General features: G+C 46.9%; 1 protein-coding gene across 2 annotated transcripts; it reads left to right on the top strand.

The window, feature by feature from the left end:
• Positions 1-274: 274 nt before the first annotated feature.
• MLNR (motilin receptor) lies at positions 275-4,333 on the top strand. 2 transcript variants are annotated; one of them, XM_050970647.1, is made up of 2 exons: positions 275-1,174; positions 3,059-3,221. In XM_050970647.1, the coding sequence occupies exons 1-2, from the start codon at positions 403-405 to the stop codon at positions 3,085-3,087; spliced, it is 801 nt and encodes a 266-aa protein (XP_050826604.1). In that variant the 5' UTR covers positions 275-402; the 3' UTR covers positions 3,088-3,221. The 2 variants fall into 2 exon arrangements, with proteins under 2 accessions (XP_050826604.1, XP_009083891.3); XM_009085643.4 differs by having other exon boundaries at positions 288-1,174; positions 3,007-4,333.
• Positions 4,334-15,057: the final 10,724 nt, after the last annotated feature.

Raw genomic sequence — 15,057 nt, 5'->3', positions numbered from 1 at the left:
AATAAATAAAAAGAAAAAGAGAAACTCTAAAGTTTTTAAAACGCTATAGATACACTACCAAACATATCACTTTACGGTTGTACAACGTCGGGCTCCACAAAGACGAACCTGTATAGTCTGATAGAAAATACATAAAACGATGTAGCAAAGTACCTTTAAGAGTCTGTGGACAATAAAAGTACCTTCTTTTTCGCTGCTGGTGGTCAGTCCTGTGCGCGCACCGCCGCCGCCCCTCTCCCCTCCCTCCTCCTTCCCTCCCTGGTTCCCTGTGTGCCGGCCGGGCCCGCGGGGCGGGGCGGGGGCGCGGTACCTGCGCGGGCGGTGGAGCCGCGGGCGGGTGGGGCCGTGCCGGGCCGGAGGAAGGAGCGGCGCTGCCCCGGGCACGGCGCGGCCGCCGGCGGGATGCGGCGCGGCGGCGGCGGGAACGGCAGCGAGAGCGAGCCCGAGTGGCCGTGGCCGTGGCCGCCCTGCGATGAGCGGCTGTGCCTGGCGCTGCCCATGTGGGTGCTTGTTCCCATCACGGCCGTCTGCCTGGGGCTCTTCGTGGTCGGCGTGGCGGGCAATGTCCTCACGGTGCTGGTCGTCCGCAGCTACCGCGACATGAAGACTACCACCAACCTCTACCTGGGCAGCATGGCCGTCTCGGACCTGCTCATCCTCATGGGGCTGCCCTTCGACCTCTACCGCCTCTGGCGCTCCCGACCCTGGATCTTCGGGCAGCTGCTGTGCCGCCTCTCGCACTACCTGAGCGAGGGCTGCACCTACTGCACCATCCTCCACATCACCGCCCTCACCGTGGAGCGCTACCTTGCCATCTGCTTCCCCCTCAAGGCCAAGGTGGTCGTCACCAAGCGCCGGGTGAAAGCCACCATCGGTGTCCTTTGGGCCTTTGCCTTGCTCTCCGCCAGCCCCTTTTTCTTCCTGGTCGGCGTGGAGCAGCCCGACAACCACACTGACTTCAGCCGCGAGTGCAAGCCCACCCCGCAGGCGCTGCAGTCCGGCCTGCTGGCCACCATGTTCTGGGTCACCACCTGCTACTTCGTGCTGCCCGTCACCTGCCTCAGCGTCCTCTACGGCTGCATTGGCCGCGAGCTGTGGCGGAGCAACACCCGCCTGCGGGGCCCCAGCTCGCTCCTCCGGGAGAAGGGGCACCGCCAGACAGTCAGGATCTTGGGTGAGTCCTGCTGCCATCCCCCTGGGCTATGGCTGGGGCAAGAGTCGGGGCTAGGGGGCAGTGGCAGGGCTGAAGTACCCGCAGCTCCCTTTCAGGATAGAGAATAGCACAGGGGGACATCCAGCCACGCTCCCGGGAACTGCCATGGCAGGGATTTCACTCCCTCCCGACTGAGACTTCACCCGCCTGGCATTGCACATCCTGCAGCACAACTGCCTTCCATAGAAGTACCCGTTTCCTGAATTTTAGCAGGCAGAATCAAGTGCAATGTAGCCTGCAATTTCAGAAAAACTGTGGTAACATCAGCAGTCTCTTCCAGTTGGCAGCAACACCTCTGTATAGAAAATTTCTGCTTCCCAAACTGAGTTATTAGTGGTCATTTGTAGCTCTCCAAGGAGTAAATCCACTGGTTGCCCAAGGAGGCTGAAAAACAGCAGCTTAGCCCCTACGAGCTGTTTGGAGACAAATCCATAACACCAAAGCACTTCTACAGGTGTAGGATGCTGATAAGTTTTAGTTCATTTTCTTAGTCACACATTCAGTAACCCAGCATCAGACTCTGGAAAGTTAGAGACCTTAGTCTGCTTTGGGGCTTTAATGTTTATAAGTAGTGGCCATTCTGAAGGGAAAGAAAAAAGAAATCCAGCTATAGACTAAGGAACATAAAACAAAATTCCCCAATTATTATTATTGCCTACCTTTAGTGTAGGTTTTACATGTCACATGGGAGACTTCTTTTACTGAGAGTGTAATCAGCTGGATGGAAATAGCGTAGCACAAAGGAAAGAAACTAATAAGCCTGAGAGAATTTCGCCAGCTTATTTGGGGAAGGTACTTACACTGAACTAGGCACAAGGTTTTCCAACAGAAACACCCATATCCATGATCTCAGAACCCACTGAATGAGACCAGTGCCCCCTTATCTCAAAGATCCAGCAGCACTAGGTCTGTGGTGTTTTTCAGAAGAAAATTTTCTATGGCTGCACCCCTTTTATTTAAGCTGTGAGGAACACGGAGGATGCTCTGCAAATGATTGTTTTAGTTATGTGCATTTATAAACAAAAATAATTAAAAGTATGGATACAGTAATACACTTATGTAATTGTTCCTCATCTGCTCCTGCTGTGTTGCCATTGCAAGAGGGTTTGTATTTGTTCTCATTGTGCTAAAATGCCACACAGGACCAGGCGAACAGCTGAAGTGACTCAGGCTAGAGATCCATCTAGGCAAGTAGCTGTCTCCAGCAGTAATGGTCTGGGGATGCATGAAAAAGCTTTAGTGGAAAAAAATCAATAGCTCAACTACACTATAAAGTCTTTATGTTAGATACCATCCCATCACAATAGAGCAAATTCTGTGGGAGTTTGGGTGACTGAGGTGCAGCCTGGGTCTTTTTCGGTGATGCAGACAAGTTAAACAACAGCTCTGCAGCAAATGGAGTTGCTGTGGAGCTTCCACAAAAACTTCTCATTCTGACTTTTTGTTTTCCTGTCTCATATGTGGCGTTACAGACATAGCCAGGGGGGATTTCTGTAGTGCCTGATGTCATTATACAGATGTTATTCCACTGTTGTTCACATTTTTCTCAGCAAACCTCACCTCACAGTTTAGCTTAAAATTTTACCAGTTACCTTTTACTTCAAAGACTAACAGTCAGACTTGACACTATTCCCATTTTCATGGTTTTTCCAACCATTTAATGCCATTATTTCTATATATCATTTGTATCAGTTAGAAGAACCTGCAAAATCAGCCACGTGAAATTTAATGTACTGGATGGTTGAAAAGTTAACTCACTCCTTAACTGCTGCATGTGTTATTTTGTCTTATAGCTGTGGTGGTTCTGGCCTTTGTAATTTGCTGGTTGCCTTTCCACATTGGCAGGATCATATTTATCAACACCCAGGACATGAGGACTATGCTGTTCTCCCAGTACTTTAATATATTCGCCCTGCAGCTTTTCTACCTGAGCGCATCCATCAACCCTGTCCTCTACAACCTCGTTTCCAAGAAGTACAGGGCAGCAGCCTGCAAGCTGCTGCTGCCACGCCGAGCTGCAGAAAGGGCTTTCACAGTAACAAAGGACGCTGGGGGCTACACAGAGACCAGCACAAGGCACGAGTACACCACCAGCTTCTGAGACTGCACCCCGCACTTCTTCAGGCATTCTTGCCTAAGGAAGGGAACTTCCTTCTCACGGGAGAGTCGCAAAAGGATGGACACTTGTTAGGGCATGTGGTGTTTCATAACTGTATTTTGGGATACCTGAATTTTTGGTAACAGAGCAAGCAGGCATCGTGAAGCAGGGAGAATGATGTGCAGCTTGTGAAAGATGGTAAGTCAATAGGAAAAGCTGGAGTAAATTGCCAGTAAAACCACGGGATTGCTTTATTACATAGTGTTCATTGCACGTGTTCTGCGCCATTTCTAGTATTTTCTAAAAAATCATAACACCAAGATCTGCAAAGGAACACTTCTTGGGAGCTGTAATGGGTAAAATTCCCAGACAACCTTCACCATTTTAAAATGGTTTTCTCATAAACGAGATTTTACAAAACAGTCTCGCAAGGAGATGGACGCAAAAAAAATCACCCACCAACCTTAACAGCCCTGGAAGAAGAGGCATGTGCTTTTAGCACCTGGTCTTGTAATCTTGAAGGGGACTTTCCTGGGCAGTTTCACTAATTTCCCTTAGGAAAGCATCAGCTGCACACAGCAGTCTCTGGGCTTAAACTTATTTGATCCCACAGGATCAAATAAGATCTTTTACTTATATATTAACAACTAGTTGTAAAACTTGAGGTATCCCAGATCACTTCCCTTAGAATAGATGAGCAGTGTTTGGTAATTGGTAGCGGTGTGTCTCCACATTGTGTACTGCGTGTGCAAATAATACACCAAGTTAACCCACCTTGCCACAAGACTGTCACTGACATGTTTTATGAAAAATCTTTTTTTTAAGATTTTTCCTCTTGAGAAGCTGAGAGGCCTCAAGAAAAAAATGTAAACAATGATTATCTGCTGCTGTGGAATGCAACAGGTGGATCTGTGATTGGCTTCATGTGATTGTTTCTAAATAATAGCCAATCACAGTCCAGCTGTCTAGACTGTCTCAGTCAGAGACAAGCCTTTGTTATTAATTTTTTTTCTATTCTTAGCTAGCTTTCTGATGAAATCCTTTCTTCTATTCTTACAGTATAGTTTTTAATATAATATATATCATAAAATAATAAATCAAGCCTTCTGAAACACAGAGTCAAGATTCTCATCTCTTCCCTCATCCTAAAACCCCTGCAAAAACCGTCACACAAGACCTATCACTGAATGTGCTGGACTATGCCCAGGACTTCATGCTGCATAACAAGTCAAAAACCAACTCACTAATTCTGCTCCAAAAGATTTTAATTGGAAATTTCAACTGTACAACTTAGGAAGAAGGCTAGTTGTGAGGAAAAGCTAGAAGAAGCTGCAGCAGTGTTTTCTGTGGAGGATCATTGCCTCTGTACATTTTACTTGTTACTTTATTGGCTCTAGTGGTGTAAATCTGGACGAAAATCAATGTGGTCCAGATGTGGATGTGGACTGCACTTACAGGAGCATCACTGATGCTTGCCATCACTATCCATGCTTGCCCTTAGTTCTCTGTTAACTTCTCCTTTCAGGCAGTAGAGTGATGCTGTCCCCTCTGAGCCTCTTTTTGTATAGGCTGAACACCCCCATCTTCCTCAGCCGCTCCTGAGTTGTGCTCCAGAGCCTTTACCAGCTCCACTGCCCTTCTCTGGACATACTCCAGCACCTCAATGTCCTTCTTGTAGTGAGGGGCATGGAACTGGACACAGGATTTGAGGTGTGGCTTCACCAGTGCTGAGTTCAGGGGCACAATCCCTGCCCTGGTCCTGCTGGACACACTATGGCTGATACAGGCCAGGATGTCACTGGCCTTCTTGGCCACCTGGGCACACTCTGGTTCATGTTCAGCCACTATCAGCCAGCACCCCCAGGTCATTTTCTGCTGAGCCACTTTGCAGCCACTCTTCCCTAAGTCTGTAGTGCTGCCTGGGGCTGGTGTGGCCAAAGTACAGGACCCAGCACTTGGCCTTACTGAGTCTCATACATTGTCTCAGACCATCAATCCAGCCTGTCCAAATAAATTCAAAAGAATTCAACAGCTAGCTGAGAGATCTCAGGGCAGGAGAGCTGAACCCAAGTTTTCTCCAAGTTTTAAAAATATGACCAATTCTCCACCAAAGCATCTGTAACTCTGAGTCACTGAATAAAAACTAAAAAAATCTAAAGACAGAAAAAAAAATCTGTCTTACTGCATACACATAAAGATTTTCTGTCAGCTTCATACTGGTGAAGAGCAGTTGTCTGCAAGGCTTGGGTTAGGTTGCTTTTGCTGGAGAGTGTCATTAAGATGTTCAGTTATCATAAAAAACCAGCTGTTATTTTTGGAGAGTTTGGACAAGTTATTATGAGCAGTAATCTTTGTACATGCATGTAGACCAAAGGGGGGAAAAAAGCTTTATCACATAGTTATGTGGCCATGGAGCTGCTTCTGCATGCCTGTGGTCTCCTGATAATGGCTTTTTGCTTTATCAATTGCTGCTAAATTGCATGGGAGTGAAACACCTGCTCATCAGAAATTTCCCCAAAAGCAATTGCATAGGTACCTGAAGCACAAGATGAGTGTAGGAAGAAGGGAAATGCCCTGGTGGGCTGCTGCCCTGAGTCCCCTTTTCTAGGGTGCCCTCCCTGCCACAGACAGCCCTGGCTCTGCTCTGCTCTGCTCTGTGTCCAAGGCGGGTCCCTCTCAGCCGGGGCTCCAGCTTGCTGCTCCCACCTGCTCAGAGAGTACCTGCGTTTCTGCAGGGAGCTCCAGGCTTGGGCTGCTCCTGCCCAGCCTCAGATGCTGCAGCAGCAGGCTTCTGCTCCTGCTGGCAGACTCCACTGAAATGGTCAGGTTTTCTGGGAAAGTCATTTGTATCCTTGTTAAAAGGTATCCCCCTTGCATGCTTAGTAGAATAACAGAGACAGCAAAATCCCACCAGTGAGCTTGCAGTGCCTTGTTGTTAATGCTCCCTTCCCACCAGAACAAAGGCTTAGGAAATAAATGAAGTTTGGGGTGTTTAGAATTAACCAGGCCTGGCACTGCTGTCTCTGGAATTCAGTACTGGATTGTGTAAGCAGGGATGTTGTAAATAAAATAGCATTTTCCAGGAACTCTGAGTCCAGGTGCAGGCAGGCTATCTCAGAAGTAGTATTTCAGAAGTAGTTTCCATACCCCGAAGCCTATAAAATACAAGAGAAAATGGACTAGAAGGAGAGAAAAAATGGGGCAGGGATGTAAAAGAAAAGCACATAGACCAGATGATAAAAAGGGAGGCATGCTGAGATAGTCTCTTTTTAAAGCATGCATGTAGTTGTGTTGAAAACCACAGGAAAGAAAATCAGTAATTTGACAAAGCCCTGAGACTTGCTAGACTTGTGGTTGTACTGAGGAAGAGCTTGGCCCCAAGCAGTGGGGTGGCACTGGGGGAAGAAAGGAAAAGGAAAAGGAAAAGGAAAAGGAAAAGGAAAAGGAAAAGGAAAAGGAAAAGGAAAAGGAAAAGGAAAAGGAAAAGGAAAAGGAAAAGGAAAAGGAAAAGGAAAAGGAAAAGGAAGGAAAGTTGGTTTGCTGCACTTGGGTGAACAAAGACCTTTCAAGTTCAAAGCTGCTCTTGTACTTGCTGGAGTGATGCTGTCTCCAAGGGCCATGAGCAGCTGGCCTGGCAAACAGATAGGTGCAGGGACACGTTTCCTTCCACAGTCATCCCCTTAAAATTCCATTTGTCACTGTGCTGCATCACTCCCACAGGAAACACAAAGCCCAAGGCTATCTCAGCAATCAAACAAAGGGATTATACAAAGTAAGAGGGAAAGCAAATAGGTATAAAATGGCCCAAACTGCTCTGAATTAACTAAACCAACAAACGTGGTCTTGGCCTTGGATCAGTTGAGTCTGATGGGAACAAGACCCAGCATCCCTGGGGTGCCACTTCCTATTTGATTTAGGAGCAGGCTTAACATTGCCAAAATAGGCCAATTCTATGATAAAATTAGTATCCAGAAGTATATTTCACTGCTTTAGGGAACTATTTGCAAAGTGGTTTACTGTTGCTATATGCTTCTGGTCACCTGTGATGCTGCACTTGAGCTTTGGTGGGGATTTCCTGGAACTCAGAAGAAAACTGCAAGTGGGGAAAAGGTTTGCATTTGAGGAGTTGGGGGGCAGACACAAAATTTAACCACTTGTGCACTTGGTACCAGCAGATGTTAAAAGATTTTTCCTATCAGGCAAAGCACAGCATTTTCCACAGGCTCAAGTCTAGTTGTTGCATTGTTGTTTACTGCTGAGGCAGGCTTGGTGCTTCCCATGACAAGGCAGATGAGGGCTTGCAACATTTGGGTGAATATCAAGGGACCAAAGATCTCTGCTGCCTGCCCAGATGTCACTGATGGAACCTCAAACTGAGCCTCAAAATACTGGGAAGCAAAAGCAGTGCTGCCTTCTGCTCAGTGTCCCTACTGTGGGAACCCTGCTCTGGTGACCCAGAATGTTAAGGCTGATGTCATCCAGTGCTTCTGTGGGCCACACACATCTTCAAGTGTGCCACCAAAGCCTAAGGTATCAAGAGTGTTTAAGAAAGCCAGTTTTGGATCAGAAAATGGCTGTCCAGTTTGGGAAGTACCTAACAGAGATGAGGCTGGAATCTCCTCCTGCAGCAGCTCTAAGCAGCAACACTGCTTTGTTTTTCCTGGAGCTGCATGCATCCAAGAGTCCATGTCCTCAGTCCCCTATAGCCAAGATCAGAGCTGCCCCACACAACATCTCAATCCCCTTCCCAGTGGCTGGGGGCTTCCAGGTCCCCTGGTACAGCAGAACTCCAAGGGTATATACTCAGGATAGGAGTGGCATATGTCCTTGGAGAGGACAGTGGGGCTGACAGCTCTGTCCTGTCTCTCAGTTGCCTCATCTTCCCCTCAGATCACCCCATTTGCATGCTGCCCCTTTTCAAAGATGAATCCCTGTTCCTTCTATCTCCACTTTAGGACTTCATCTTCCTTCCCCCACTGCGGAGCACAGATAATGCTGTCTGCTTTCCCTCCTTTTCCCTTTCCTTCTCCCAGCCAGAACTCACCAGATAGATTCATTTATTTCTCTTTCAGAAGCTGTGTGTGACAAATATCTCTGCCAAGGGGCTCATCCAGGCTGCCAGGAACTGGCATGGTGCCAGATGCTTCGACCACAGCCTGTCCCTGTCAGCCATGAGCCTGTATGAACTCACACTGAAGTTGTTTAAAGTTTTAACAGCACCTCTGTGTGAGCTAATCTTAAAAAAAGATTAACCCTTAAGAAGGGCTGGGTCAATTTTTTCCCAAGATATGAAGGCCATGTAAAGCCCTTGCACAGGTTCCATCGCTCCCCATAGCCCCTCATGGACACTGCCTTAGGGCCCACAGGCAGGGCAGGAGAGGAAATTCAGAGTTTTCCCTCAACCCCAGCATGTCCCCTGCAGGCAACCAGGGATGTATCCACAAGGTCAACCTTCAGTATGGGCTGAAGTCAGGTGTCCTAAACCTAAGACTTCATCAAATACCACTGTCCTTAGCAAAGAGCCCACATTCAGCACAGTGAACCAGCCTGAGATGGTTTTACACGCATCACTAAACCAGTGGCAATCACTAAAACCAGTATGAAGTGACAGGAATGGAAGCCAGATGGGAAGGTGTATTTACCTGGAATGAAGAACCACCACCAGTGTGTTGTTGCAACATGAGGCACTCAAATCCCTGCAGAGGTTGGTGCAGTTGATGTATCAGAGGTGACAGCTACCCTGGTCAGAGTAAGAGAGAAAAGGTAGAGAAGGAATAAAAGTAACCTTTTTCCCCCTCCAGAACTTATTTAACATCATCCCATGTGACAAGGAGCAGCATTTCACTGCAGCAAAAGCAAGTCAGCTCTGTGTCTCAGAGTGCTCTCAGAAACTCAGCTGTGGTGTCATCTCACAGAGCCCACGACAGTTCCATAAGACTGTTGCTGCCTCAGGGGTATCCAAACACAATAGGACTCTGCAAGAGGGTTCAATCCCTGCTTGGGCCATTTCCTTAAGGGTTAGACTCGATGATCCTTGTGGGTGCCTTTCAGCTCAGAGTACTCTGTAATTCTGTGTAATGTTTCTGCACTCTGAAGCTTTGCAGAGGTTGCAAAGCAATGTCAGGGAACCTTGAAAGCAACAAAAGTGACCTGGTGTCTGCTATAAATCAAGGATACCACCACTGCCCAGCTTGCAGCTAAACTGATTATAAAGGGAAGCATATGCCCAACAAATGTGTGGCTCCTATGCAACAAATTTTCCCCATCTTAACAAGGAAACCAGTTCCCTAATTTGAGTATAGGTCTGCTTTTTGTCTGTGCTGTGCAAATACACCCCAAAGACAAGCTGTGTTTTGAACAGCTGTGGAAGCACAAGCTGTCCACAACCACAGAAGAAGAGGAATGTGGAGAGAGGCTGTTTCCCCCTCTCCTGCAGCAGCTGAGCACAGCATAGGGAACATTTTCTTATTCAAAAGTTTCAATTCTGCCAAGTCAGGCAGCATTCCCAGCCCTGGACTTCATTTGTGGCTTGTAGGCATTACCTCTTTACAGACTTCAACAGACCTCAGCAGGGCCTGCTCGACTGACCTGGACCAGCCTTATCTGTGCCAGGGAATCATCTCATCCACCTGCCCACAGCATTCTGCTCCTCCAGAGCAAGCCTGTGAGATAAGGCAGCTGAGACAAGGGAAGCTGCTCCCACAGCATGCAGGCCAATTCCTGGCCTCTGGGAAGTTACCACAAAGATGCAGAAGGGACAGACTCAAAACAAAGAAATGTTTGTTCCTTCCCATACTGCCTGTTGTGAAGGGAGATCTCTCCTGCAGAGCCTGGGGACTAGAAACAAGCACAGAAGGATGGACATGACTGCAAATAGTCCTGGCTGAGACAAGCCTAAGAAAGGCAAAGAAAAACACGGAAAGCAGCAGGAGTTGGTCCCATGGAGCAGAACCCCCCTACCACACATATGGGATCCACCCAGATCCATTTCTTTTCCATAAACGCTTCCCTCCTTATGTATTTTCCCTTCACTAACTGATTTGGGCTTCAGTCCATTTTACAGCTGTTGATGAGAAGCTATAGCTCATGAGGAGCTTGTAATAGCCAGAGTTCTCACTCTCATTTGGTTTCCTTCTTCTCCGACACCTCTTGCTTTGTGAAGTGCAGTGTGTGTGAGGAGTAATATGCCTCTATGTGGAAATGTCAAATGTATTATACTTTAGTCTGGGCTCTGGGAATAATGCATTTATTTCTAAATAAAGAAACAAAATTGATTTCTTGCCTCCTTGTTAACCAAACATGGGATAAGGCTGTTAAAGGAAACATGTGCCAGTAAGAAAAAATTGACAGGTAATTTCTGTTCTATAAAGGGAGAAATATCCAAGTTAGACCATTTGACAGCACACATCACTGCATTGCAGCTGATGGTCATCAAAAAAGACAACCTTAGAAGAAGCTGCCTCTGTGAGCTTGCAGACTGGAAGACCAGACAGGGTGCTGGCTTTGTGCTGGGCCGTCTTTGGGATATTTACACAACAGAACCTTTAAAACCGAGCTTTATTGCACAAATGACAGGGAGCAAAACCCCACACCTCTGTTCAGGGAAGCTGGACCGTGAATGAGTTGGGGCACAGACCCAAAGGGGAGGGTGGTATGGAGTGACCAGGACCTCACACTCATTTTGAAGTGAGTGGAGCAAACTCAAAGGGGACCCTGAGCTACAAAGGATCCTGATGGTGTTTGGTGCCATTTGGGAGCAACCCTGGCGCAGCCAAAAGATATTCACTCACCACCCCAAAAAACAGTTCTGCTGTGCCTTGGTGGCTGTTGTTTACCAGAAGGTATCAGCAGGACAGTGTTTGACTCCAAGTATCTGTAGGTAACTGCAGAAGCAATCACTTCCAGGCTGGCTGCACAAACCTGGCCCTGCTTGCAGGAAGGAAGAAAGAGGCATCACTGGCTGTTTTCAATGACCAGTGAGGAAAAAGCTGCTCATAAAAAAAGTCTCAGTGGTGCCATGCACCACCAGCATGGCAGGACACTACACTCCCCCCGACAAAGCAGGGACTGGGGCCTACAATGTCTACAGCAGGAGACAGGCGGAGAATTTGCAAAACCATTTTTTTTGCCTCCATGACATAGACTTGACAGACGCTGCCTTCACTGTTGTCAAACTGACTTTTACATGATTCCTAATCTTGGTGTTTTACAAAATAGTGGAAAAGGCAGTGAGTGATAAAGACAGAGGCTCTTGGAGGGGCTCCTGCTCAGGGCAGTTTCCCTGCTCAGCAGTGCAGCCATCACAAATACCGCTCTTGCCACCCCACACTCCTGCTATTTCCCTTTCCACTGCGTGTACTTCAGCACGCTGCTTTGTAAAGCAAGCACATCTCTTCCAAGGTCATTTATACAAGGGAGGTTAGGAGATAAAAAGAGCACCGTGTTGTATTTGCATGGTACTAACAAATACCAGATATTTCCTACATGAACTGATGAGCCTAGCTGTTACAGATGCTTAACAGCTCACAGATAAAACTTTCTAAGAGGACAGGGTTTGTTTTTAAATCCAGAAGGCAAAACAAAGGTCAAAGTAGAACTCCTAGAGATTAATAAAGATCCAAATCCCCAAGAATAAGCACTACAAGTTCCTTTTAGTAGTCTTTAAACAGATTAACAGCTTCACTGTTTATCATTATACTCCAGCCAGAATTTTGAGGTAGGTGTGAAGTCATCTACCTGAAGAGAGTTGATGGTAGTGTGGGAAACCTGGATCCAGGATCTGAAATCTGAATCCCAAATCTAAAACCTGCAGTGCCCAGAAGCAGAAAAATACTGCAAAGTGGGTAACTGCAATGCAGGAATAAGTTTTCTCAGCAAATCAACCCCAAAAGAGATGGTGATGGGGAATGAGATTTTCAGTCCACTGATACCATGAGGATTAGGGTGTAAAAATGTACTAACAGCTGTACAAGAAGCACCACAAAAGCCAAGCAAAACATCTCAGTAAATTTAAACAGAGAGCACTGTTGCTATACCAAATGGCTATTAAATTATTTCAAAGGATAATATCCTGAAAGTCATCAGCCAAGATGATCACACAACTTCATAGCTGTCTATCAGAAGGTACCTGCACAAATGGGAACATACCAGAGGTGTGAGAACACAAGGAGTATGACAATTTCCAAAGGGCATTGTGGCAGAGAGAGCTTTTGCTTTCTCCCATCTGTCAGATCAAAACACAACATACCAGCAATGAGAGCCTTCTGGGATACTTCAAATGGGACATCCAAGCAAACAGATCTGCTGAGTAAAGAGAAAAGGGGTGAGGGGAAAGGGGTGTTAAGCAATCAATCACTTGAATGAATTGGGTTTGTAAGACACAGATGCAGGAACAAACTGCAGCTACTGAGAGAAGCAGTAGGTTTTTTCAGGAGGTCTCTTTCAAGGAGAAAAGGCCCATCAAGAAATTCTTGCCAACCTGTAAATTATAAAAATTGAAGCTAAGAGGACAACATGCTGGTTAACTGGAAAGGCTGAATTGCCCTGAATTGTATATAAAAGAACAGCAAGACTAAGACCCACTTTTCCTCAATACTACCATCCTCTTCTCCACTGTAATCTTGCCAAAAAAAGCCCACTTAGTCCCTGGGCAGGGATGATTCTGCAGTAGGGTTGGTGCCATTCTCCTTTCTACAAATTTTGGGGAATGGCATGATTTCTCTTGGTTCTGGAGTGAATGAGTACCCTCTTCATGCTCCACAGAGATGCTGTTGTCTGCTGCCCTCTAGCTTTTACCTGCAGCTTTTGGTGGAAGGCAAACAAGCAGCAAATCCTTTAGTCCCAATCCAGTCAGTAGGAGCTTTCGTATTCAGGATCATAATCAGATTAAAAGCCATTGTAAGATGAGACATTTCTTTTCTTTCTTTCCATCCATCCATCCATCCATCCATCCATCCATCCATCCATCCATCCATCCATCCATCCGTCATGCTGCTTCCCCTCTTATGAAGACAACTCCACCACAAAGAGGTGACTGCAAGTTACAGATGAATGTTGCTGTAAATTTGATTTCCACTGACTTCAGGCTTACTGACCCTCGAATAGCCCACCTCCATGCCCAGCTCTGAACAGAAACCCTAGAGCACACAAGTCAAATACCTTGTCTGAATCAGCAAGCTACTTGTGAAAAAAGAAGTTTCTCTAACACAGGGGGGTAAAAAAACTACTTCAAGATGTAACAGAGCAGAGAGACTTCGGGCAAGTCTTGGTTTGGCTTTGGGATACTGGAAGAAAAACATACTGAAAGGTGTTACCCTTTTGCTTGATGCAGTCTATTTTAACACAGAATTCAGCAATGGTCTGGTCACATTTGAGAGACTGGTACATGCAAATGCACAAATCATTTTTGTAGTCTTTCATAAAGAGGGTGTCTAGAAGGGGATTTTTCCAAACAGAAGATTCATCTGAGATAGTCATGCAATGCATGCACAGCAAATAAATTAATTTTAGACCATACAGGAAACAAAAGGATCTTTAGAAAGGTCCTAATTCATGCTCTTATCCAGTTTTTAGGCTTCAATTGACTTGATTTGAGACTCCAGAAATTCTGTATTGCTTTAGGTCAGGAATTCCTGACCTAAATCCTCAGGAATTCTTTTATTAATTTTTAGTCCTTCTAATCCTTAGTCTTTCTAGTCTAGATGGTCTAAGACTTCTGAAACTCTTCATGATGGTATTTTTTTGTCACTGACTCTGAATAATTATTTATGGTTTTATACAAGATAGCAGTTTATGTATCCACAGAGAAGCTTTTACATACCCTGATTTTTAGAAAAAAATGGTAGGGACATAAACACCACCCCAGAGGCTCTGATCAAAAAGCCCAGAGATCACAAGCAGGTGACTTGGTTTATACAGATGCCCAGCAGAGCTCTTTAATGAAGGTTGGTCCCTCTAGACACCTCTGGTGAAAGCTGAGTAATCTGTCGCAGCACAGCCCCCAAGTCCCTCACAGCACCAGATAGTACAGCACAGGCTCTGCGCTTTGCTCCACCTGCACCATTTGCGGCTGAGCCGCCTGTTGCAGAAAATAATTTCCTGGGAGCCCATTCAAGCAAGACTTGGACTTGATCCTGGTAGATCCCTTCCAACTCGGAATATTCCGAGAGTCTTCTGTGGTTCTATTAGAGAGTGCCCAAAAGAGAGCTAAGAATGCGGTGAAGGGCCTTGAGGGGAAGCCGTGAGAGGAGCGGCTGAGCTCACTTGGTCTGTTCAGCCTGGAGGAGACTGAGGTCACTGCAGTCACAGCTTCCTCATGACGGGAACAGAAGAGGCAGGCACTGATCTCTTCTCTGTGGTGACCGGTGACAGGACCCGAGGGAATGGCCTGAAGCTGTGTCAGGGGAGGTTTAGGTTGGATATCAGGAAAAGCTTCTTCACCCACACGGCGGCTGGGCACTGGAACCCGACAGAGCTCGAGAAGCGTTTGGACAGTGCTCTCGGGCGCATGGTGTCACTCTTGGGGGTGGTCCTGTGCCGAGCCAGAAGCTGACTGGTTGATCCTTGCGGGTCGCTTCCAAGGCAGCTAACCCTGTGTCCCCGTGTCCCCGTTAACTTCCCGCTACGGAACGCGGATCCCGCTGGGACCCACCGCCCCGCCCCCTCGAGCCCCGCCCTCCGGACCATTCGCGCTTTTCATTGGCCGGGGCTCCCGCCCGTCACTGGCCCTTGCCTTGCGACCGGCCCC

This window comes from Serinus canaria, chromosome 1 (genome assembly GCF_022539315.1).
Source record: "Serinus canaria isolate serCan28SL12 chromosome 1, serCan2020, whole genome shotgun sequence".
Classification (NCBI taxonomy): domain Eukaryota; kingdom Metazoa; phylum Chordata; class Aves; order Passeriformes; family Fringillidae; genus Serinus; species Serinus canaria.
Note: the sequence above shows the minus strand (reverse complement) of the source record. Positions and strands in the feature narration are given on the sequence as shown.